Source organism: Gadus morhua, chromosome 23 (assembly GCF_902167405.1).
Source record: "Gadus morhua chromosome 23, gadMor3.0, whole genome shotgun sequence".
Classification (NCBI taxonomy): Eukaryota; Metazoa; Chordata; class Actinopteri; order Gadiformes; family Gadidae; genus Gadus; species Gadus morhua.
This window is the reverse complement of record NC_044070.1, coordinates 13,362,537-13,388,446: the sequence shown is the minus strand read 5'-3', so window position 1 is coordinate 13,388,446 and position 25,910 is coordinate 13,362,537. Positions and strand designations below refer to the sequence as shown.

General features: G+C 45.9%; 2 protein-coding genes across 5 annotated transcripts in view; both read left to right on the top strand.

Moving 5' to 3' along the window:
• Positions 1–1,758, top strand: part of LOC115537051 (integrin beta-1) — a 30,746-nt gene extending 28,988 nt beyond the window's left edge. For all 4 annotated transcript variants that reach the window (XM_030348659.1, XM_030348661.1, XM_030348657.1 and 1 more), the window contains one exon: positions 537–1,758. Coding sequence is in view for 1 of the 4 variants with exons in the window: in XM_030348661.1 (XP_030204521.1) it covers positions 537–605 (69 nt within the window). In the remaining 3 variants the exon portion in view is untranslated. The remainder of the gene's footprint in view (positions 1–536) is intronic.
• Positions 1,759–2,499: 741 nt separating this feature from the next.
• On the top strand, positions 2,500–11,255 carry rab18a (RAB18A, member RAS oncogene family). Its single transcript, XM_030348662.1, has 7 exons — positions 2,500–2,730; positions 4,645–4,700; positions 7,280–7,341; positions 7,821–7,893; positions 8,915–9,033; positions 9,828–9,894; positions 10,956–11,255. Exons 1-7 carry the CDS (start codon positions 2,663–2,665, stop codon positions 11,120–11,122), a joined length of 612 nt encoding a protein of 203 aa, XP_030204522.1. The 5' UTR covers positions 2,500–2,662; the 3' UTR covers positions 11,123–11,255.
• Positions 11,256–25,910: the final 14,655 nt, after the last annotated feature.

The window sequence follows — 25,910 nt, the reverse complement described above, 5'->3', positions numbered from 1 at the left end:
TTCACTTTCTGTTTCTCCCTTTTCCCTGCATGGGCATTTTGCTTGTGCTTTCTTTTTTCTGTGTGGCTCAACCTTCCATTGTCATTTTATTTGATGATGAGGAACATAAACTCTGTGCTAAGTCTTGAACTTTATTGTAAGGAAGACGTGAATTTGTGGTTAAAAAAAAAATCACTGCATGAGCGTGCTGTGAAAAATAAAATAGTTTTTATACATTGTGAAAAAACAAGTAAAAGTAAAAATGGAAACATCTGTGGTAGAAGTTAACTGGTAAGTAATAGGCATCAAGTGGAATCCCACATACACTCTGTTTTTTTTGTGTTTTTGTTAAATGGCATGTTTGACAGTGTATTGAGTCTACTATTGTACTAGTGAATGACACTTTAACGTCCTGTGTTGCACCATGATCCCTCCACTGACGAGTGTATTTACTTACCTAATTCAGACGTTGCTGTGTTTTTTTTTCTAATGGACATCCCTGATATGTTTCTGTGATGTAAGTCTTTACGTGACACTAATTTTTTCTTTCCTTTCAGGGTGAGAATCCAATCTACAAGAGTGCAGTCACCACCGTGGTCAATCCCAAATATGAAGGAAAGTTTTGAAGGAGAGTTTTCAACGAACAATTCAACAGCAAACATCTGAGAGCTATAGTGTATAGATTTTGTGCCATATGTGGTTGACTGTTTTTGTATTTTATTTTATTTGTATTTTATTTTTTTCTGTTTTGCTTCGTTAAGACAGAGTAAAATGTTGCCACCGCAAGTGCAATTTAACTTTTAACACTTTTAATTTCTATGCATTCATTGTATTTTTCATGTACATTATATATGTATATACTTAAAATTTGCTTATTTGCAAAAAAAGAGAACAAAAAGGAAATTAAGGTATGTGTCTGTCCCATGACAGGACTTTGTATTTGCAAAGGATTTATGTTTGTTCGCTTCTTAACACCATGTCTAGACATGAATGGTTTGGTAAATGTATGGAGTTGAACCTCTTAGCAGCTCAGATTCTAGCACTCTGTTTCATGTTCTCGATGTCTTGCTCTAACGCGCGCACACACACTCACACTCACAACACCACAACACCTGCACACACTTTCTTGCTGTCTTTGTCTGTAGCTTACATTTATGTCGTCAGCGTTTCTCACTCTCTTTAGTCTCTCTGTGCACTGATGTCGTTTGCGTTTTGTCTTTTTCAGAGAGGACCTGAGTTAATAAAATCTTGTCAGCGATTGCACATATTGTCTGGTGCGTGTCAATGTACTGTAGACAGTGTTAAACGATGTTAGCATTTGTAATGAAGGTGACACCGAAACCTTGCAAGGCCATGATTCTTTAGAACTGTCAATATGTAGAGGTTAAACACATATATTTGACGTGTCAGAAGAAAGCTAAGGTAATATACACATTAGTTATTTTTAGATATACAAAAAATAGGTATTATAAATAGTAAAATTGTATAACAATCGGGTTATATACCACTTGTTTCGAAGGTGAATGTGTAGCGATGTTAAATATCCATCATTACTGAATAATTGTTTTTATTAGGTCATTTTATTGTTCCCTCTCAGGTCCTTTTCTGTTTTGTTTTTTTATATAAAAAGCCAAATATATTGCCTTCAAATATATTGCTTTGTCAGCTTCTTGCAAATTGTACACACCTGTAGATTAACAAAATGGGTTTGTCAACGTAAAACCCCACAAGTTCACACGTGAACACACACACACACACACACACACACACACACACACACACACACACACACACACACACACACACACACACACACACACACACACACACACACACACACACACACACACTATTGATTTTGAAGTTTTAAAGAATATGTTTTATTTCATTGCAGATACAGTATGAATTTATTTATTAAATAAACAACATAAAAATGTGGGTGTCTTTTTGCATTGAAAAATGAACAATGAATAGATCACATTGTTGTTACATTCATAAAGAGATAATGACAGGGAAGGGAACAAGCCTATAGCGAAGGAAAATAGATTCATTCTGATAGCTTTCAGATGATTAAAGTTATTGCAGACATAGTGAATCATATTTTCGTAGAGGCACTGTACAGGCATTGTAAAGCATTTGAACGGTGGAGGTAAATAAATTGAGAGATGATATTTGATAAGCTGCACTGGGGGATCACTGCACCATGTAGTAAGGATGCGTGACCACTCTGCATGGACAACCGTGAATTCGCGTGATAATGTAGGTACAAGCCTGGTCAACAATGGAAATTAGGCCGCCTGTCTTTCAACATAACATATCTCATCTCATCAGATCTCAACATAATCAATTTTAAATGAAATGCAACATGATACAATATCACTTGACAACGGAAGTCAATTTTTCCTTTTTTTCTTCAGCAATAGAAAAAGGTGATAAAAAAGTATATTTTTCTGTAAATGTTATGAACACGTATAATACCACTTTTAGTTTTCGCATGATGCATATGTTCCCGGAAGTGACGTCAGCAACTACCGGATGTGTACTCAGTGGACTGGAATCTCAGAAAAAAAAGCTGTCAAAATATCTCTGGTCTGGGGCTCTTCACAGCCACACCAGCCTCTTACGTTGTTATTTATATCGCTCCCCAGTTAGGTTTGCATCAAACCTAATATAATAAGATAGAATGGAAGAAGGCATTTTAACAACGCTGAAGATATTGATAATCGGAGAAAGTGGTGTTGGAAAGTCAAGGTAAGAAGGTTAGCTACCTCCAAGAAGTTGACGTCGTGGCTCTTAATGTCAGCAAAAGCTAAGACTACCCAACAATCTGGTTCAACTTGAACTGATATGAATCAAATAAAAGCTGACATAAACAATAGGAAGGACGCATTGGTTAACAGTCAGGTCGTTATAATGATTTTAGCCCATTTAGGAAGGGTTTGGCCAATAAGCTAGCATTACATAGCTTGGTAGCAAGTCTTACTTCATCCTTGGCATCCAGAGAGAGAAGTTATTGGAGAAGGTTGCGACGGTGTGACTTGACCAGACCTTGGAGGGAGGATTGATCTGTTGCCCCATGTTTTCATATTCATATGAAATGAGTACTGTCATAGTAGGTCGATGTGAGTCCATGGCTACAACATCTGACCCCAAATACTTCTCTTGCAATCAAGTCAAATCCACCACAATAACCCACGTTGCAATATCGTTTTCAGCTAATACAATCCTATAAGTCTGTTTGGATACACAAGCCACCACGACTACGAAAGCAGTTGGTTATACCATTTTTTTCTAGATCTGTGTATGCATGTTTAGTAGTGCTTTCCTGTTGGTTTTTGCCAGCTTCTGAGAAAGGAGCTCTATGTAACAACCACTAACCCGTCTAATGTGATACGATGTGCAGGTCTATTCTATGTCCAAGTCAGCCTTTTGAGCGTGCCATTGCCAATTCATAACCTAACCCTGTGGGTTGGTCACCGTAATATCCGGGGCTGTGGTTTACACGGCATGAAAGAGTGCTTATAGCCAGCCTTAGCCCTGAACCATCACATTTCAGACTATGGTAATGAGCACCCTAGGCATCTGATCTGATGATGCACTCATCTCAATGAAATGCACGCACAGGCATCATTTAAATATTTCAACTGCCTGGAGAAAATAAATACTTGCTTAAAACAATAACAAATCTGATGATGCAACAATATACATTCTGAAAAGGCCATAATATTATTGATTAAAATTACTTTTGATTCTAAACAAAAATTCAATCTTCATTACCAAGATCATTGAGAGTGTAACGTGCCAGTAGAAACAATAAACAAATTCCCTGTTACTGCAAATTTAATGTTTAACGCACCATTCTTCCATCTAGCTTTACAGCTGAAATGACTAACATGCTTAGCTAATTTCTTTAATGATAGTTTGATTCGGATTCCCATGTTATTTCAGACACACACTCATGATGTTTGATCATCCTGCAGCTGGGCTAGCCTTTAGTTGATTTTATACTTTTTTTATACACTATTCCAATCTACTGAAGCCTTCGCATCGTAGGCTTGATGATGTGTACCTGGCAATGGATACACAGATTTTAATTGACCTACAAAAAGGTACTACGATGCAGACTGCAAACAGTGACACATTGCTCTCACTAAACATCTCTCCTGATGGGCACGATGAAAGCTAGGAGCGTCACGCCGCTCAGTCGTGTCCAGGGGAAATGAGAAAGCCTTCCACGTCATCGACGGTGCAGTGATTAAGGCCTTTGCACTCAATTATTCACAGTCTGCACGTGAACCCAGGGCCACCTGACTTAGAGCAACCAATGATGTCAGGTGTGTGTGTGTGTGTGTGTGTGTGTGTGTGTGTGTGTGTGTGTGTGTGTGTGTGTGTGTGTGTGTGTGTGTGTGTGTGTGTGTGTGTGTGTGTGTGTGTGTTTTAATGGGAACCAGAAAGAGTTAATCTAAATGAGGGAGTCTGGGACATACAGGACATTCTAGCTCCACAATCTCCTGGTTAGCCAGGGTTGAGGCCAGGGTTGAGGCAGTGGACACGAGATATCAGAGCCACAGCCTAGCTCCCTAATAAAAGCAATACCCAAGAAAGATAAGAACCGTTAAGAACTGCCTCTCGAAGATGACTCATTTTTTCTCCTTTTCTTTACAGTCTCCTATTAAGATTCACAGATGACACATTTGATCCAGATCAAACTGCAACAATCGGTGAGTATATGGTACAATACCAGTGCCAATACCAGTGCTTTAGGTGCAGCATCGATTGAGAATCTAAACTTTATGGCAAACGTTTTTGCCTAAAGATAATAGCGACCACAGGCTATCTTTTGCTTCAGCCGCCATAGGGTTCACAGTCTCCGAGTGACGTCATTCCAACCGTCCACCATTGTACCGACTTAAGACTCTTTTATCGCACCGGTCAATCACTACTAGCCTGCACACTAGACCCACGTCAACTTACTCACACGTCAACCTCTGTAGTGTTTGCCATAAATATTGGAAAGGCCAGGCCTCTTGTTGTGTGCGTCAATGTCTTTTCTGTATTGCAGACGAACTTTGGATCACACAACTTTTTTTTTGTGACCTAAAGTTGGTCTCCATAACAGAAAGGATTCTGTGATACAGGTCGTCTGTGTGGAGAGAGCGCCTCTTGAACTACAGCTGTCACCTGCACAACACACTTTTCTACAATCCAGCTGCACATTTTATTATCCCTCATGGGGTAGGGATACATGGAATATAACCAGCCATCAACCTGATGTGCTGAAATAGTGATCCTTACTCCAAGGTTGTGTCATCCACTGTTTGTGTGTCATTGGTTTTTTTTAGGGTAGAATTGGTTCTTGGCGCTCCTTGCAAGCTGGGAAGGTTAACGTGCCCTAAATGTGTCTATTTATGTTTTTAGTTACAGTTCCTGGAAGCCAGAAATAGTCCTTCTGTGGATTCTTATTCATTGATTTTTTTCATTGATTTTGTTTGTGCAGCCAGAGAAGAGCTTTTGTTCTCACTGGCGGTTTGAGAAGCTGCACTCAAGACACAGTTTGCCAAAAGGCCCATTTAGATCAAAATTCCCCTTGACAGTGATTGATGCTCACTGCTGTTGTCATTTGTCCATCCGGGACTCTATACAAAACGAATGTGTACAGAACTTCTGACAAGTCCGACCCCTAATTGACTTGAGATGAAGTCCCCTCAAAAGGTCTGTAGTAGAAAGCATAACGCTTGTGAAGTGGGAACACAATCAGAGCCCAATCACAATCACAACCCACAATCAGAGATCCGTTGAGGGTGCATTTTGTAATTTCCGAACACAAACCTATGGCTCTGAGAGCCACTGATTAGCCTTCGAGCTGATTGCTGTAAGGTACTGTAGTGTTTTTTTATTTGAATTTGTACTCCTTTTACACCCACATCCTTTCTGGATAGGGAGGGTAAGTATCCCTTAGCCCCAGTTTTCATTTATAACTCTCCAAAGCCCTTTTAGTGAATTAGCAACGCTCCCATCACATCCTGGGATAACTTCACCCTCAAAGAGCGACCAGGGAGGTAGCTTCGAATGTACGGAACGCCACAAACAGCAGAAGCATAAAAAAAAAAAAACATTGTTTCTTCGTTGTAACCGCCGTGCATGTTTCTACACGAGACGGATACGCAGTGTTGTTGCCCTGTGTGAGCCCGTGTCGTCCTCTCTGTACCGCGGCTGTTCCGAGTTTCGTTCTGGAAACGTCCTGTTCCGACGGAGTCGCGCCCCCCCCCCCCCCCCCCCCTGACCGCATTGCATGGCCGCAGTATCTTGTTGTGTGACATTTCCAACAGATGCTGCTGCTGCTGCTGCGTGTTTGGGCTGGTCGCGCTCCGGCTTGTAGTCGGCTAGTAAACACAGCTGGCCGAGCCGGGCCTGCAGAGAGGGCTCCAGGGCCAGGGAAGGGCTGTGTGCTGCTGTAAATACCACAACAGTGTTTGCTGATGTAATTTTGTGTGTGTGTGTGTGTGTGTGTGTGTGTGTGTGTGTGTGTGTGTGTGTGTGTGTGTGTGTGTGTGTGTGTGTGTGTGTGTGTGTGTGTGTGTGTGTGTGTGTGTGTGTGTGTGTGTGTGTGTGTGGGCTCCCAGCCCCCCTCTGGTCCTGGGGCTTGGACTGAAGGCGACCCCCGCCGCCTCCTCCGTTCTCTTTATTTATCTCCTAACCAGATGTAAGAGGCGGCCCGGTCTGCCGGCGTTGGTCCCCCTGCTCAGTCTGTCAGCGGTGGTCGGCGCCCAGGGGGCGGCCGCCGCCATGTATCATCCAAACTCAATAATGCTTTGCACATCAAGCAGGGGTCACGGGGGGGCGTTGTTTTTCTTGGTAAAACATCTATACGTCTAGGGGTGAACGAGGCCTCCTTCCGACACGATGAGGTTCGGGTTATTTATGAATTTCCGATATTCATTCGGAGCCAGCGGGCCGATTAGCATTTTATAGCCGGACCCGTCCGTCCGGTCCTCTCTCTGGGTTGAATTAACGCTAATCTGAATACAAGACGCGGGCTGGGCTCGGAGCCCCGTCTGAGCACCGCGGAAAAGGGGGGCGGGGAGGGTGATGGGGTGGGCTCAGCGGTAGTTCAGGGACGTTTGTGTGGGTGGCACGTGTGTTTGGACCATCCATCACCGATGATTACGGTCCGTCGTTGTCAGCGGAGTATTCTTGGCTGCTTCGTCAACGCACAACCTGGGAGAGTCGTACGATGAGGTAACCGTGACGCATCTGATGGATTGACCTGCGTGTGTGTGTGTGTCTTTTTTGTGTATAGGTGTCGACTTTAAGGTGAAGACCATCAGTGTCGAGGGCAACAAAGCCAAGTTGGCAATATGGGTGAGTTTTGAAGTGTGTGTGTGTGTGTGTGTGTGTGTGTGTGTGTGTGTGTGTGTGTGTGTGTGTGTGTGTGTGTGTGTGTGTGTGTGTGTGTGTGTGTGTGTGTGTGTGTGTGTCAAAGCAAAGGTTGGGACCCTCTCTGCCCCATGTTCTCTCAAAATCTCTCATCCTTTACTTTCGTAGTTCACTCAAGCACCCACTAGATGGCGCTCAAGTTACATCATTCTACTCTCTCTGTAAGACACGATTGGGACAAATAGAGAAATGTCTAATTTCTTTCTTTTCTACGCTCCGATTTTGCTCTGCTTACTTTATTGTCTTCTGCGGCTTCTTCTCTTTAGGGTTTTCCTTCTGCTTCTTCTGCTCCTTAATTAGCTTCTTCCATTCCTTCTGCTTCCTAATCAGCCCCTCCCTCATCTCCCTCTCTCCTCCCCCGCTGAGTGTGGGTCCAGCCGGACTGAGCTGCTTGTGTTTTACAGGACACGGCGGGCCAGGAGCGCTTCCGAACCCTGACGCCCAGCTACTACAGGGGAGCCCAGGGAGTCATCCTGGGTAATCGCACAGCTGACCGCTAACCGTTTCATCAGTCAGGAACGTGTGTGTGTGTGTGTGTGTGTGTGTGTGTGTGTGTGTGTGTGTGTGTGTGTGTGTGTGTGTGTGTGTGTGTGTGTGTGTGTGTGTGTGTGTGTGTGTGTGTGTGTGTGTGTGTGTGGTTTTATACAAACACTGCAATCTCATTTTAACACGTTCCGCCCCCCCCCCCTTGCTCAATTGTAAAGAGGATGATGGCTTTTCATCCTGTGGCCTCTCTCTCTCTCTCGTTTTATACATATACATCTCATCACTTTGTACCCGTTTGGTACTCCGGTCCCCGTTAAACGGCCTTGCATATGTATGTGCACGCAGAGAGCCAAGTGGCAGCGGATGCGGCCTCGGCAGACCTCCTCCGCTGACCTGTCATTAGCAGCCAGCGACGTGGTAGAACGCGCTGCGCCCGGGCCCTGTAGATAGGGACTAGGGAGCTCCCGGTAGAGTTTAAATAATAAAAGCATAAAGATTTCAGTCTTCGGTTGCTGTTGTTTTTTTTTTTATATTCCGCTCTTTGTGGTTTCTGTTATTTGATCCCGCTTTAGGATGTCGTGTTTTAGACGTTTTTAGCGAGAGCCCTTTTTCTTTTGTTTGTTTTCAATTGGTAACAGACTGAAGTCATTGACGGCGTTGCGCTATGGAAACGGGCACGGCCGACGTTTCCTCATAAAAAATAACGTCCGTTATGTGACTTAAACGATTTGGAACACGACTAATGATATCTTTTTTACATTTGTTTCTGATAGCCTTGAAAATACCAAAACCTCAGAACGGCATGACGGCATTCACACACGCACTGCGCCAGCCGTGCACGTCAATGCGCTCCTTTTACATTCTTCGGTGACCCCGTGCGTCCCAATGCCAAAACGGCAGGATTCCCTCGCTTACAGTGGCCATGTGTGTGTCCCTCGGGAACCAGGCAGCCTTGCCCTCATTACTGGGAGATAAAGTGTGTGTGTGTGTGTGTGTGTGTGTTTTCCCCCAGTGTATGACGTTACACAGCGCGACACCTTCACCAAGCTGGACAACTGGCTGAACGAGCTGGAGACGTACTGTACGAGGAACGACCTTGTGAAGATGCTGGTCGGCAACAAGATAGATAAGGTGTGTGGTTCTTCCTGCGTGTTTGAGGTGGCTTCGCTCCGAGCCTCGTCAAGCAGAGATGAGCGGATTAGTGGAGGGTGGATGAGCGGGTCGACGATTGTGGACTGTCTTGTTTTTACCGCGGACTAAACAACACTACGCAATGAAATGTTCCCGGCCATGGCCTATTTGGACCGCGTTTTGCACCACCAGCTGTTCCTGACACGGAAATAATCGATAAGGAACGCTTAAGGTTTAGCTGGAATGAGCTGCTGAACCACATAGTGATGGCCATGTTCATTATGAAGATAAAATGTGACACACATTGGGGATGTCTACACTGTATATCCACTTTGGGTTTCGGTTCAGGAAAAGTCTTGTGTTACAGAGTGCGAACCTACTTGCTCTTTTCCTTATTTATAAATTGGTGTACTATGCACGAGTCAATTTGTCTCTGCAGGAACACTGGATGCCTGAATGTGAGTTTTTATAAAAGATTAGCCATGGTGTCACGTAAAGATGTTATTACTTTGTCTTTGGTTGGTGCGATAATTAGTAGTGATCTTTTCCTCCTTAAACTTCAGACGTCAACCTAATCACGTCACGCATTCATTGGAAATGCCTTAATCCAAGATCCTATTTCATAGCGCCAATGACGTGAGCGCACTGTCAAGACAAAATACCCAGCATCTCTGTCTAGAGATGCAGTGTTCCTTTGTCTGTTCTTCTCGTCTTCTAGCTGCGTGCTTTGTGTACAGCCCACCTACCAGACAGCGCTCCTAACACACCACTACCTCTCTCCCTTTTTGTTTTAGGAAAACCACGAACTAGACAGGAACGAGGGGCTGAAGTTTGCGCGAAAACATTCCATGCTTTTTATAGGTAAGTCGGATTTCCCTCGCTCAGAAGACCAGGACTTAAGGCGGGCTTTTCTGAATCGGGATGGGATGGGGGTGGGGGTCTTTCTCTGAAATAACTCATACCTTGACGCAGGACGGCACGGGAGTTTGGGGTTCTCTTTAGAAACAATCTGAAACGTTGAAGAGCCTACGCAGATCTTCTGTGAAGGCTCTTCTGCGTCTGATCAATGTGTGTTTGAATTTGGAAGATTTGCCAGGAAAAAAAGATTTCAAAGGAAGCCTTTCAAGGATTGTGTTGCAATAGCAGCGTGTTCTTTATCAGCCCCAAGTGTTCCATCTTCCTCCTTTATTAAAAGGGTGAAGTTTATTGGAAATCACGCACTGTTCTCTCTTAATATATCTGGGGCGGTTTAACAAAGTGAAACACATTTTATGATGATGACTTTTTTCAGCAAGATTGATACGGTCATGCACAGGTTGTAGTGTTGAGTCATATTGTTCCTGGACCACACCATCTAGCGGAAGGGGAGTTGCCAATGTCCTCGACCCGGCTCCTCCTCAGACCCGTGATTGGTGTCAGAGCTTGACAGTTATTGTTGAGACGTTTTCCACTGCTGGCTTCCCCGGCCGGGGGAGCATGACCACACCGTAGTGCAGACGCTCGCTCTTGTTGTGTCTCTCTCTCTATCGTTCTCTCTCCCCTCTCCCTCCCCCCCTCCCCCTCTCTCCTCTCCCTCTCCCTCTCCCTCTCCCTCTCCCCTCTCCCCCCTCTCCCTCTCCTCTCTCCCCCTCCCTCCCTCTCTCTCTCTCTCTCTTCCCCCCCCCCCCCCCCCCTCTTTTCTGCTTTCCATTTCGTGTTATTGTCTCTTTTGGCTTCTCGGACCTTGACGCGCGCCGTGCGTTTCCCTCATCCTGCCTGTCAGTTTTTGTTCTTATTCTCCTCTTCCCTTTATTTTTCTCTTCTTTCCTCTACCCCTTCCCCGTTTGTTTTTTTCCTCTTGATGCATCTTCTATGTTTAACCCAGTTGGCGTTGACCTTCTGCTCGTGCGTCTTGTCCTCCCCTCGCCTTTGTCGCGGCCCAGAGGCCAGCGCCAAGACCCGGGACGGAGTGCAGTGTGCCTTTGAGGAGCTGGTGGAGAAGATCATCCAGAGCCCCGGGCTGTGGCAGAGCGAGGGCCACGGCCGCGTCCACCTGACCGACGAGGACGCCGGCGGAGGCAGCTGTGGGGGCTATTGCTCCCTGGTGTAGACGCCACACACACACCCACAGAGAAACACGCACGAATACACTCTCAGACACACACACAGACACACGCACACACACACACACACACACACACACTCGTGCACACACACACACGCACTCGTGCACACACACACACGCACTCGTGCACACACACACACACACACACACACACACACACACACACACACACACACAAATACACACACACACACTCGTGCACACACACAAATACACACACACACACACTCGTGCACACACACAAATACACACACACAATACACTCAGACCCACACAAACAGTCATGCACACTCACACACATGGACCGCACATGTACAAAGATTCTGGCGCTAGACGGGTGCACAGACACGGACGCTGACAAACACTTGATGAAAACAGAAAAAGGAAAGGAAATCCCTGCAGCCCCATTGTGTCTGTGTGCGTGAGTGAGTGTGTGCGTGTTGTCCTAAGCAGAAGTCCATCCATAAACATTAAAGACTCAGACTGTGGCACTTTTCCCTGTGACTCCCAAGATGGGTCCTGCCTCTTAACATTCACCAGCCTTGCTAATTTACAGTGTTCTCGTTTTTTTGGGGGGGCCGGGGTGTTTTGTTCAATCCCCTCACACTGCCTGATGTCAGGCAGTGCTACAAACTCCTCTGAAAATCTCTCGCACCCCTTCCTGGCATGTGCCCCGATTAATTAGGAAGCTTTTGCTTGGTCATTTGTTTAGCATTTATCTGTCGAAGGACAGACTTCCGTGTTTTTTTTGTGTGTTCATTTATTTTTATTTTTGAAATGCTAAAAAGGGAATCCATTTATTGTTCATTCTTGCCAATCCCACTTGTCATTTTAACATAGGTTTGTTATTTTTGACCAAAGCCTTCCATAGTGTCTCCAGCATGCCTTTTATTGTCCTATACACACACCCGACCCCAGCTCTGCATGTTCCCTGGTCTCTGCCCAATCGCATGCCTGATGATAATGCAAACCCCCCCCCCCCCACCCACCCTTCTTCTTTACAGCATAGTCGGGTCCTTTAATTTCTTTGGAGGGACAGTTTACAATAAAACATAACGATTCCAAAGCTTCATAACCCGCTCTTGGAAAGGCTGCTCGTGAATGGAGGACTGGCACGGATTAGCTCTCCCAGTCATGTCAGGGGAATAAGAGAAGCTCAATAAATGGCACACTTTTTTTCTAAAAAAGATGTTGCTTTCCCCCCCCCCCCCCCCCCCCGCTCTAGCAGATAGCGTTGGTAAAATATTGGTTATTCCGACCAATGGCCTTTTTCATATTGGGGCCTTTTATTCGCGACTGGACTTAGACAAAAGGAAAAAGTGTCCAATATTAAACAGGATAGTGAGTCATAGGGGTGTTTCCATTGGAATAGGAAAAAAAAAAATCAAACGAAACCCGCTAATGGGTTTACCAGTGCGGCTGTCGTCGTGCTGGTCTTGGGGAGGCAGATACAAATGTACCATGGCCCTGACCCATGACTGTGTTTGTAGTGACTGTGTTTGAGTGATTGTCGCACGTCTGCGGATTCCACGAAATGTAGGACTGCGAGGCCGTCTCCTCAGGACAGGGATGTGGACGAGGGCACAGATGCCTTTGTGTCTAGTGAAAATGTAGACGTTTTATCGGCTTTTAAAACTGCATGGAAAATACTTTTCCTTTTTGTTTTGCTGTATATGTTTGCTGTATATGTCATTACGGTGGCTCATAAATTTTTAACAATAGGGTAAGTTATACGTTAACATTAAAAACAAACCTGTTTAGATTCTTATGTTGACTCTTGTTCAAAGTAGAACTACATTTAACTTTCATCAGTATAGACTTCTCTTTATCTTGTTTATAATCCATATGTAAAAACAATATGCAGACTTTGTAAAACCATTTGATTTGAGGAATCTTTCTGAAATCTGTCCTGTATAATTTGTAAAGCTGTGCTTATAAATATTACACCATTAAAATCGGCCAATGTATTAAACTCAATAAAGTGCTTTTTCAAAACGATTCCTCTTCTGTTCATTCATATTCCGCGCCGTATTTGTGGCGCCCACAATGGCCGGTTCGATCCCTGCAAGCCAACACTTCTAGTGGTTGTTTCTAAAACCTCTTGTCCGAGCGGTTACCGAAGATGGCCCACAACTCTGCTGCCATGGTTACGTGTTGGAAATGTTGCTGCTAGGTGAGGGCTTCATCACCCCGGCTTCCCTCGCATTTCTCGCTCCTTCAGAAGAGACGCGTGTTTAAACAGTGTCCGAGGAATCCTCAGACCCCTAGACCTGTGACTTGTCTAAATCATCGCCCTTTGGCAGTCTCTCGGGGAAACGCCACCACATTCATAACTCTCTAGCTCTCTCTTCTCTCTCTGAATCTCTCTCAGCCGGGATGCACATAATGCCTGTGTGATTATGAAAGGGTGCTGCGCTGGCAGGCCAGAGCGAAGACTCTGGCCCTCATTGCGTATTCCTCCTCTCCTGCCACAGTCCAGGCAGTCATCTGGAAATATGTCTCGGTCAAACAACAACGGAGGCATAGAGCACTAATGCCTTCAATGTGTTCCAACAATGTGCTACCGCCGTTTCCTCAAGTCTACACTGAAAAACATCAGCCGCTTCGTCTGAAATATCTCATGTTCTTTTGAACATAGTTGACGAAGGATTGAGAATTTCGTCAGATGGAAAAAAAAATGATGAGTTGTCCAAATGTGACGGGTCACACTGCACCCCTCCCCCACACACTTTTTTTTCTTTAAAGACAATTTGTTAATTTCAAACAGGTTGGAATGTATTAGTCCCATGTGCTTTCCCCCAGTCTTCAATCACCCATGACTCTTGTGTGATTCCTAGTAAACTACAGTGACGTGTTGGAGTTGGTGGGAAACAGAGTGATTTACAATATGCCAATCTCTCAGCACTACCCCCACCTGCCTGCTCTCCGAGGCCATGAAGGTTCCCTCTAAAAAAAAGAATTCACCCGATTGACTGCCGTCTTGTCTGCACAGCCTTTCCTGTGTATCCCAGCCAGTCGGGATAGCTGCAGGCAGCCGCTCTGGTTCCAATTAACACCAGTGTCTGTTAGTCTCCTCTTTAGCTTCAGGCGCAGGGCGTATGGATCCTGGATGCCTTGCGCTCTGACCGGCCCTTCAGGGGATCGGCCCGTGCTGTCGTGTGTTAAAACGTTATGAGACGTCGCGCATCGATGCATGAGGTGTCGGGTTCCCCAGACGTCACTCAATTTGTCGTTCCCTCTTCCAGTCACTATCGGCTGATTGTTTTGCCAGGCTGAGTACCTGGAGGAAAACAATGGAAAGATATGGTCCTGTTGCAGCCACTTAATGTTTGGTTTTGGATGGTGTAGTTAGCCTAGTCTACTGGGGTGTTAACATGCTCGAGTTATGAAGAGAAGTACAGCTGGCTGTCTCTGAGATCACAGGGTTTGGACTTGGGTTCAAGGTCTCTGGGCCTTGTGGTCTTATTTATATAAAAAGGAAATCCAGGGTTCCGTGAGGTGGGCTCAAAACCTGATGAGGGCGGGGGGGCACCTGTGGGTCTTCTGACTGCTCTCCATTCACTTCCAGAAGTGAGGTAGAAAGAAATGCCTTTGATGCTCGCTCCTTCCTTCCCTTCCAGCCAGAGCTGAGCAACTCTCTTAGGTTACCCTTGTAGCACCAGAGGACTATGAGGTAAGGGCCTGTCTGCCCAGAACTGATGGCTCTGTCAGCACAGGTTGAAGCCCTTTGATTATGCAGAACCCTGTGTTTACACTGTCGCACCCGCTTGCACTTAACAAGTTGGCCTTTTGCGAAGGAAAAGGCACAGCATCCCATTTCAGTTCTGATCCCGTAGCGCAGATCTGTGACCTGCGCTTGTCCCCGTTGAACTTTGGGTTGACCTTCCAGGGCCCGACATTGACCTCAACACACCTGCTCTTTCCTGGTCTCTTGCACCTTGTGTGGGCTGAGTGTTTATGCCATAAGGCCAACAGAATGTCACCTGACGCCAGGAACATCTTGGGAATGTCATATCATAAACAGACACGGACACAGGTGTCACCAGAGACATCGGCTTACAATTTCAGAGGCAGACGACCTACATCCCTGTCTATCAATCAAGCAAAGACCCCCACCCCCTCCCCTAATTTAATAACTGTCAGACTTGGCAAAGGAAGGAAACCTCCACCCTTGTTTAGTGTGAACCTCTGGCCCACTGATCCATGTAATTCAGCTCAACATGTAATCTGGCTGTAATTGAGTTTCCTCATATTTGAAACTCTGTCAATCTAATTTATACCTAAATGATTGCGTAGTAAGTCACACTTGTTATTCTGGAAAACACGGAGCCCTGTGTAAAGGCCCCAAGGAAAGCAGTGGGCTAGGGTCCCCACGCCCTGAAAGAGAAACTCTGCGAGCAATGGGGGTTGCTTTTCATCCTGGCCTCATGTTACTGTGGCAATAAGCACATTGGGCCCAATATGGGACAGCAGGGGTATGCCCCCCGCCACCACCACTCCTATGGAAACAGAATGTAAGGATGAGTGGCTCCATTCATCATCCCACCACCACCACCACCACCATCGCGGTGCTCCCGTGTGGCAGATTGCTGGCCACAGGCCGCCGCCCCCACCTCAACACTTCTCGGATCCGATGGACGGCGTGACATTCACTGGGTTTCAGGAGAACGCCTTCCGGATCGCTCGCTCATGGTGCTGCTGCAACATGGAGGCCATCGCCTTCTATAATAAACTAATCACTCTGTGTCAACATGGCCTGGGTGTACGCTTTCCACATGCCTCAAACACTTTCATGGAAAAGACGCACATTTTACACCGCTGCGCTTTGAAGAAAAATCTATATTATTAAACCCCCCTTTGGGTGAAATGATTGGCATGTATAGAAACAAATTCATTATTTTGTATAAATAATCTGTCCCTCAGTGTTTTAATTGCGCTGCTTATTTCTCTTTGCCAGGCTGATCTGGCTTTTGGGGTCGGACCCGGGAATGTATTGTAAACCTGCTCCACAATTTCACACACTTTGAAGGGTACCCGGAGATCAGCTAGGCCTAACAACGTCCCCCGTTACATGTTAAAAGTTACATTTGCACTCCTACTAAAGGGGCTGAGATACGTTTTCCAGTATAATGCTTTTACCACTGTTAGGTGTTTGCACATTGTCTTACTGCTGGAGGCCTCCGCTTAAGACAAAAATTATATTTGCACCCTTAGGAAAAGGGTCTGGGATACGTTTTCCAGTATAATGTTTTTACCACTTTTAGGTGTTTGCTCAAAGTCTTACTGCTCGGGGGCTCACCTTATTACAGACTACTCCAGGCCACTCTATCACTTTTCCAGCTTGACCGTGAGCAGTGGTCCCGCGTGGAGACAATTGAATCTGAAAAACACAAAGCCAAGGCTATGCCTCTCCCACCAGGACAAGCCCGGTCCCAAACGAAGCTCTCGCCATGGAAACTGTAGCCGGGTCACACAAACAAAGAGCACTTAAAACATATGTGGACTCTGGTTAATCCAGACCGTCTGTGTCCACTACCCCCTCTGTCCACGGGATTGTTTTTCAGTCAGATTAGGGGGAATAACAAAGGTGTGACGGGTGTTGTGGAGTTCAACCCCGTCAGAGTCTTTTGGGTGGGCGTCGGAAATTGTTACTGCTACCGTCAGGCTAATTGTTTGGGAGAAGGCGCCTTTTGATCTCTGGTTCCCCCGACCAACGTTTTAGTGGCAAGTAAGGGGGTTAAGGAGCCAAGACTGCAGGGCCTGTGACGGTGGTCCAATGATCCCTGGGAATCAACTAGATGGTTCTTGAGAATGTTAAATTTGTGTATAGGATGCAAAAACAAAAGAAACATGATTTTATGATAGCTCTGCCTAAATGTTCAGTTAAACCATGTTATTTATTGTTGTACTTATTTTTCTTAACACATGAAGTGTATGAAGTGTACAAATACTAATGTAATCTGTTTAGCACATAGTCAAAGTATTTTGATTGTTGTAATATTCATATTACTTATCGTGTTAAATATATTTACCAGCTTATACGCTATAGGCTACCAGCACATTTTAAGAATTTCGGGTCGACTTTAACAGGCATTAAAATCGACCAAGTCTTAAAAGTGTACACCATCGAAACTCATGCATAGGTCTTTCCATACACTTTGTTTGCAAAACAAGGACACGGAACAGACTTGATTTAAAAATCGAGAGACCCGCATCTATTTAGGGTAATAGTGGCGGGTCTAGTATCTCTCAACAGCTACTTCAACTTCCCTTCCAAACATTATAATTGGCTTGTGGTCTGAAGGAAGGAAAATCGCACTGATACAACCTATAATGTTCCACACTCCAAAATGCTTAGACAGTGCTCTGCGGTAGAAGTCAGTGCTTCTCCTATGTTACAATGTTGTTGCTAGAGAGTTTTCTCCCGATGTTAAACCCTGTACCCAGCGGGCTTGACTCACAGAACCAGATGTACGTGTGACGAGAGCATTGTTGTCGGGTTCTGCGTGGGAGCGCTCCTATCGGTTCTGTGCGGCGCGTGTGTAATATAATGATAGGGTCACACTGCTTAAGGCGATGGGGCGCAACGGCTTTGAGGCGCCCCTGTTTTGTCTAAACTTCGCCACCTTGACGCGGACTGGGCTGGGGGGGGGGGGGGGCACACGTTACTGACCTGCTGGCTCCCCGCCACTGCTTAATGCAAAGTGGCACCGGCGCTGGAGAACTCCTTGCGCTCTCTCCGACTCCACATCAGCCTCTACAAACACAGCAAGCTCGAGAGGCTTCACACTGAACGCCAGAACCCCCCCTAGGGCCGTCCTCCTGGGGGGAGGTCGGGAGATACGGTGACTGCGGTGTGGGGGTGTAGCGCGGGGGTCAGCTTACTCTGAGGGGCCCCTGATCTTGGCTCCTCACCTCTTGAGGGCCCCCGGGGCAGCTACCAAAAGACGAATGTATGGCAGTGGATATAGCCTGGCTCGTCTGAGCAGCGGGCAACCTCGCTGCTGTCAAACATTTACGTTCGTCCAGATTCCAGCGGTAGGCAGCAGCTCTTATGGAGCGGGATGACATCATGCTCTGCTCATGCTCTGGAGAAGTGTCTGATTCAGCGTTTGTCGCTGGCGGGACGGAATAACAGCAACGGCTGTGTGTTATCATCCAAGGTTCATTTTTGTATATGTATTCATTTAATTTGCGTAATTGTTTTTATTTCTGGGAAGCTCCCTCTGCAGTTGTAGTAGCTTGCCGTCTATTTCTGACAGCTTCTTACCTAAAGCTTATAGTCCAGCAGACAAATTGTCACATGGTTTAACGTTTGAGTAAAACGTCTTCATTCAAGCTACATTATAACACAACACCAGGCACCAGAGATGTCGGCAAATGTCATTCTTTGTCCTCGACTTTTGGACCAAGTTTTGTCCCCAAAACTTGGTATTGGGGACAAAACGTTGTATGCTGGCCGCCCATACAACGCTTCACTCTGCCATGTCACGAGACGATCGTACCGTTGTCCCTTTAACATAGGAAATCTGTTTTTCCCCAACAGAGGTGAAGACAGGAGGAACAGGCACCTCGCTCACAATAAACAGCCATCTAACAGCCCCCATACTCTCCAGAAAATGCTTTCATGCTAATTCTTGTCACTTTGACGTACATGTGTCCAACAAACAAAACACCACACCTATTCAACCACTGCATTTATATTTGCATTATTTGACTTGCAGTTTTCCCCTGCCACCAGCCCCCTAGTTTGCTTTACTGGACTCCTCTGACGAGTTGTTCTCAGAGTTTGTTAGATGCAGCGCAGGGGATCCATGCTACCATGTCAGAGATATCCTTGTGTGTACGGCGTATGCATGTGCTTGTTTAACCTGTGTGAGTTGATTGGCCAATGCACCACAGGTGTGCAGCCTCACCCGGCCCCAGAGTCTAATCAGTCTGACTTGAGCCAGGTGTGGCTGCTGAGACCAGCCATCAACCAAGAAAAATAAAATAGGAAAGTAATTCTCAAAATAACAATATTTTCTTCAAGTATAATTATTTACAAAATAAATCATGGTCGAAATGGATTCATCTTTTCTTTTCACAAACTCACTTTCATCTTTTGTTGTCAAATTGTATACCACATGTAAACCATGAAGCTTTGCGGTTACACTATGTCACATACCAATATTGTCTTTAGAGGCCACATAAATAATGTTATATGAATCTATAGTGTTCCTAATGTTATACATCGGTCTGAGGTCCCACCAACTTGATACAGCTCATGTATAAGTGACTACTTTGGCTCCATCAAACACCAACTACACTTGCATCTGAAGTCTGCCAGTTTGGCGTGTATTCATATGTCTCAGTCTTTCAATGTGATATGGACACACACCATGCTCTCAGGGAATGACTGAATCAGACCCAGAGGTTGAAATATGTTTGGAGTATTCTAATAACCAATTTAAAAACGCACAACGATGAGGCATCCGTAACAAATCACTGCAGATCCAAACGCATGAGTCTGCTCACTCCATGCTTGTGTGCGGGGCAATACTTTGTTCATCCGTCTGTAAATATTTGGATCAAGTGCAGTGATCACCGTGTGTTGTAGCGGCATCTTCATAATCTAACCAACAACACACCTGTGGCTGCTTATCGCCGTCCTAAACCCACTTCATCAACATGTGAATCTCCTGCGGGGAGCTCATGACGCAAGACGTCTCCGCTAGGATATTGGCTTTTCTTCTTGACATTGAGCATGTGCATGTATTTATCAGAGAGACGAGAAGGGGGAAATATAATCAATAAAAGTTCCATAAGTAACATCTGGAGAAATGGGCTCTGTTTCTTGCTGGTGCTGGCCGATGCCCGCCTGATTCCAGATTTATGGTAACGTTACAGCGTTGGCCAAGCCTACTGCCCTACGGCGAATGTGTGGTGTATTTATCTGCCGGCCACGAAAAACTGGCTGCCATAGTGGTGCCATGCCGCCTGCCAGGACTAAATGGCCCGTCTCGCTTCCTCTATTTCTCTCTATCTCTCTCTGTTTCTCTGTTGCTCACTCTTTAGCTATTTCTCCATATCTTTGTGTTTCTCTCTCTCTCTCTCTCTGTCTGTCTGTCTCGCTTATTCACTCTGTTGCTGTATCGCTCAGGCTGTTTCTCTATCACTCTGTTTCTCTAGCTCTCTGTGTGTGTTTGTCACCCTCTTTCTCTTTCGCCGTCCGTCTCTGTCACTTTCACTCTCTGTTTTTCTGTCTCATCTCTGTCTGTCTCCTCCGCTCTATTTCTCCTTCACTCGCTCTCTCTCCCAACTCTGCAGACATCACTACCCTTTGTTTATAGCATCCATCTTTTTAATGGAGGGGGAAGTGTGTGTGTGTGTGTGTGTGTGTGTGTGTGTGTGTGTGTGTGTGTGTGTGTGTGTGTGTGTGTGTGGTGTGTGGTGTGTGTGTGTGTACACACATCTGTGAAGAGGTATATTTTAACACCACTGCTACAGCTCTTCAACACAAGCTGTTTACAGTATGGACTCGCTGGAGTGTTTGGGTACATGTTGACACACGAGAGCAACGCTTTGGGCAGGATTCATCCACGCGGCCGTCCAGGAGACTCTCCCCCCCCCCCCCCCCCCAGATATAGCCCCCCCGGCCCCCCGCCCCAACATAAGGACGGACCTTGGGATTGAAGCATCGCCCCTGTCGGTCAACAATGTATCGTTCGGTGTGTGCCAAACTCAAAGTGTTAACGTGAAAGGGGCCCTCGCCATACACTCCACCCCCCCCCCCCCCCCCCCCCCACACCCAAATCCTCTGCCAAACCACATTCCTCTAGCAGCTGCCATTTCTGACATCTGCTGCGTTGACGCGGTTTCCCTTGTCTGTAGTGTGGAATTTATTTAGTTTTTCAATGATTAAATATCACACAGAGGCACGCTGAGCCCTTCGCTCTCTCCTCAATGCGTCATATTTAGCCATTGAACACCCCCCCCCTACTCCCCCCACTCCCTCACTCCCCCACTCCCTCGGCCCTGATCGCGTTACGAGCGGATGTTGCTTCTGTTCAGCTCTTGCCGCGCGCACCGCGATGTCCGGCCACCGCCGTACACCTCCAGCCCTCCACCACCGCAACTCTCCGAGCGGAAACACACCCCAAGGCATTGTTTCTAAATGCAATGCAAAGTCACATGTGATCAGAGGTGGTCATTCCGGCCTGTCCGTTTCTATCTTGAGTGCCGTACAATTTCTTAGATGTTTTTGTACAGTGTTTTTGTACAGGGTCCGATGTAGGAAACAGACTACAGGTTGTAGTGGGCGCAAGAGTAGATGAGGGAAAGAGGGACGCCTCATCAGTGTGAGGCTCTTTATTATAGTGCAGGGGGCGGCATAACCAGATGCAAAAGCCAAAGGAAATGTTTTGATTACACTCATATTTAAGTTAGGATTTTACACATGTGTGTAGGGTCCACGCACACGGTTTCTCGGGACAGAAGCAAAATGTTGATTCAATAGTCTTCAATCATATTTGAAGTCAGCAAAAAAAGGTCATCCAAGATTCACGCTCCATGTGCTTCGCCGAAAAATCTTTGTGCGTCCGCAACTTAAGTTAGTTAACATTGGGAGTTGACATCAACTAACTTTACATCGGCCTCCGATTGCAATGGCTAACGTCACCGAAGTCAATTGTTTGACGAGACATGTTGTTGATGTCTCTCCGCAGCGCCACCGAGACACTCACCGTGGTCTGGTCGGAGGTTATGTTTGACGTTATAATGGACACGACATCGTTAAGTTTCCAAAATTACATTAGGTTTTTTCCTGGGGACTGCTCGCAGAGGGACTCAAACTCTGGTCTCTGGGGTTGACAGCCAGCAGCTCTCTCCGCTGCGCCAGAGAGACGCCCTATTTGATGTGGTCGGAGGTTATATTCGAGTCACGCGACATTGTTTAGATTCCTAAACAACATTAGAAAGCAAAGGACTCGTTACCTTGATATTCTCCAACGTAAATCTAAAATAAGTGCGTATATCGCTTGTCTATTTTTGTCCTCCCTGACACTGGTCCATCAAACAATATCTTTTGTCCAGAAGAACTCAAGAAGATCTCAAAGGTCTCGAAGGTCTGAACACATGATCGGCAGGATTCATACCATAGTATGTTGAATAGAATTATCTTCGAGAACTTGTCGTGACAACTTAAATCGTTGCAAAGGAAAATGAGGCAGGATTGCCCCGCGGACTTGGTTAATAAAAGGCCTGATTATCATACTAGTGGTTTGGAAGACTCCAGCAACACAGTTGTCACAACTGTGTTGTGGAAACTGTGTTGTTTAAAAGCACAGACGAGGGTACCCTTAAGGTAACGTCTCACTGTCGAAGATGGGAAAATGTGTTGTGCCGTGTAAGACGTGGGAATTGCAAACCTTAGAGCGTCACATAGCACTTTGCAAAGCCATGCCTCCCCGGCTGAAGCCAATGTTAAGTGCTTGATTAAGGGCACCGTGGACCCAACATAGAACGAAGTGTTCTATCAGTTTGAGAAGAGGGCATCGTGGTTGTGCTGGGGATGCCGCAGAAGCTGAAAAACAACAATTATGGAATCAAGGCTTGTGGATCTCCCATGACTGTTATTTTTGAATTTCGCCATTTAAGCCGCTTGCCACCCCCTGCTACGTTGATTCATTCTAGTATAGATAGAACCGAAGGCCGTTTCAAATGAGAGGCTTGTCTCAAACTTTCCCTTGGTTCTGGTGACTGCGACGGTCTCTGTTCCCCTGTGGATTGACCTGAGGTGGCCCGGGGACACACGCCTGCTGGAGTTTAGTCTTGTAGTTTGTACAATCCCTTCTGCCCCGTCTGTGCTGGTGGCGAGCCAAACGGGCTGAACATAGCCTATTTTTTTTCAACTATTTTTATTTGTGTGACGTGCAAGAGACAGTGTGGATTGGACTGATTGTCTGGTGTCGGGGTGCGAGGTGTGGGAGAAGAGCCCCCAGAAACAGTACATTTAGATGAAAACACAGAAAATGACTAACCCAAATAACAACAGACTATCTTGATATGCGAGTTGTCTCCTGTGTGTCGACTAGTGAAAGCGGTTGATGGATGTTGCAATGCTCATGAGGTGACTGCCACACTGCACCTTGAACTGGCCTCCTCCAGACAGGGACGTAGGGTGGTGGTGTTGGAAATACGGTTTATTGTTAGGTTTGCTGATACTGATACATGGCCTGGTGCTCCATGTTGCCATGTAGGAGAACTCTTCCTGAGTGTGTGCGGTGATTGCTCAATGTGCAACAGGTGTGCAGCCTCACCTAGCCCCAGAGTCCAACGAGTGTGACTCAGGCCAGGTGAGGCCGCTTAAACCAGCCGTCATCCACATACACTCTACACCAGGGGTCGGCAACCCTAGGCACGCGTGTTGTGAATAGAGAAGAAAATATTTAAAATATTGTTGCAAGTGGCCTATATGCATCGCCTTCACATAGTTTTGTAAAGCTGTACATGTCTCAAAGATATTGATGTGGATGGTTCCAACATTCAAATGTATTCTCGTTTTTTACATTTCTCACAGTGCAAATATGTTATTAAATGGGTTTCTGAAAATGGCGTTTTAAGATGGGACATATGCATTTATAATTTGTAAGTCTTTGTTGCAAATATAACAACCAAAAAATAATTTAAAATGTTAATGCATGATTGTGGACTATATGGTAATAGCACAAATCCAGGTCTTCTCGAAATGTTTTTGGTCGCTGTGTCATAATTCAGCGTATTTTTTTATATATTGTTGCTTAAGGCACACTCATTAACGAGAAAATGTCAAACTGGCACTGCATGTTGAAAAGGTTGCTGACCCCTGCTCTACACAATGGATTTTTGTAAACCAAGTATCTAATCACAGATTTCAATTTTCTCCATATTCCCCCCCCACGCCCGTCCTCTCTCGTTTCGTAACATGGAAATTGGTTCTCCCATGTATCGACTGAGAAGAGTTTACTCTGGCAACCTGTCCAGGCTGCGTGTCGGGTGTCCCTGAATCATCCGGATGTCTCCGTTTCCCACTTCTATCGAGCAAGGACAATGTGAACTGACCTTTTGTGTTAGATGTTGGCGCAGGTCAGACGTCCCAGCTGTGTTCAGACAGGACCTAACCCTAAAATGTAACGGAGAACGTGTCATTCCGCACTAATACCCAGCATAATCTTCATTAACGTCATCTTCCTCCTATTCGTGCTTCAGGGGAAACATTTTCCTGCGAGCAGGGAACCTCGCACCAGCAGCAGTCGGTTTTTTTACGGTCTTTATCAGGAAAAATGAAGCGGATGACCTAATTTTCACCCGTCTCTGGATAGTCCCGCAACATGTGCTCAGACACATGCAAAAAGACAGTTAATTAGCCGTTCATCATCATTCAACAAGGCTAACGATTCCAGAATGACTCTCTCATGGTGAGGTTAGAATCCCTTTCGGAAAGAAATGAGACATAAAATGTGCTGCGACGGACTCCCAGCAGCGATACATTGTCCAGGATGATAAGGCTAAATTAAAACCTCATTTGGAGGGAAACGTGTGTTCGTCAAGTTCTCTCTTCTCTTTAAACACTCCCAGGTCAGATAACTCAAAAGCGCGTTTGGCTGTTAAATACTAAGTCGGAGAGAAACTCCTGTTACACATGACATAACGATTTGGTAAGAATCACTCGCGGAAGACGAAACTAGGACTCTGGTTATGTGTGGCCTGATTTTCCCCTTCTCCCGGCGTGAGCCAAGGTTTAGTGATCCCTTTCAGTGTATACAGCGCCGTCTCTGCGAACGTGATTGTTGGACGAATACGTTCATTTTGCACGGAGGGATAATTTGTCCGGGGCTCTCGTTCCTTGACCCCCATGTGATTAGCCGTGCTCCGTGGCAGTGTGGGCGACGTAAGAGGGTCACTCTCCCGGCCACGGAGAACACTCCTGAGGGTTCGGTCTGATTGAAAACATCCCCCCAGGTATACAGCGAGAGCGTCGCGAAAGCTGCACTGAGTACTAATCAGTCAATTGTTTCAGGAATTTAACAATTAGGTTTCTGGTTGGTCGTTTTCTTTTTTCCCTTTTTCTTTTTTTATTATTCCAATGGCAGGAAACAGCGGAGAAAAAAAAAGAGCCGAACAAAGTCCTGTTTCTAATGAACCGGGCTCTTCTGAGCATCCTTCACAGCAAGGTAACTAATTACTTCAGCATGCCCCGGGAGTCATATTTCCTCATCAAATGGGAAATGATTTTCAGTGCATCTGCGTTCTTAGATTTCATGGCGTGCGGCTGCGTCGGCGGAGGACGCTAAAGTGGAGTTCCTGGCCCACTAAATAGCCAAGGTGAAGTCTGGTCTCTGTCAAGCGACGGGCCGTGCCAAACGAGAATCTCCTCGTGTCCTTCTTCCTCACCGAGATAACCGTGCACTTTCACGAGCCCCTTTCAGAGCTTTCAGCAAAAACCAGGAGAGAGAGGGAGAGGGAGAGAGAGGGAGAGGGAGAGGTGGAGGGAGAGCACGGTCAGAGAAGAAGAGGAAGAAGAATAAGAAGAAGGAGGAGAAGAAGAAGAAAAAAACTAGAATGGAGCTAGAAAAACCCCAACAGCATGGAATATCACTTAAGTTTCTCAATGGAAAATGTGGCTCAGCAAAGGTAGGGGCAGCGCCAGCTCCGTGCTAGGACGGATGAGAGAGCAGGAGAGTCGGGGGTCAAACCACCTGATAGGATTATTTTGGGGGAAGTATCCCGAGTGAGTGATCATAGCGAGCGGTGG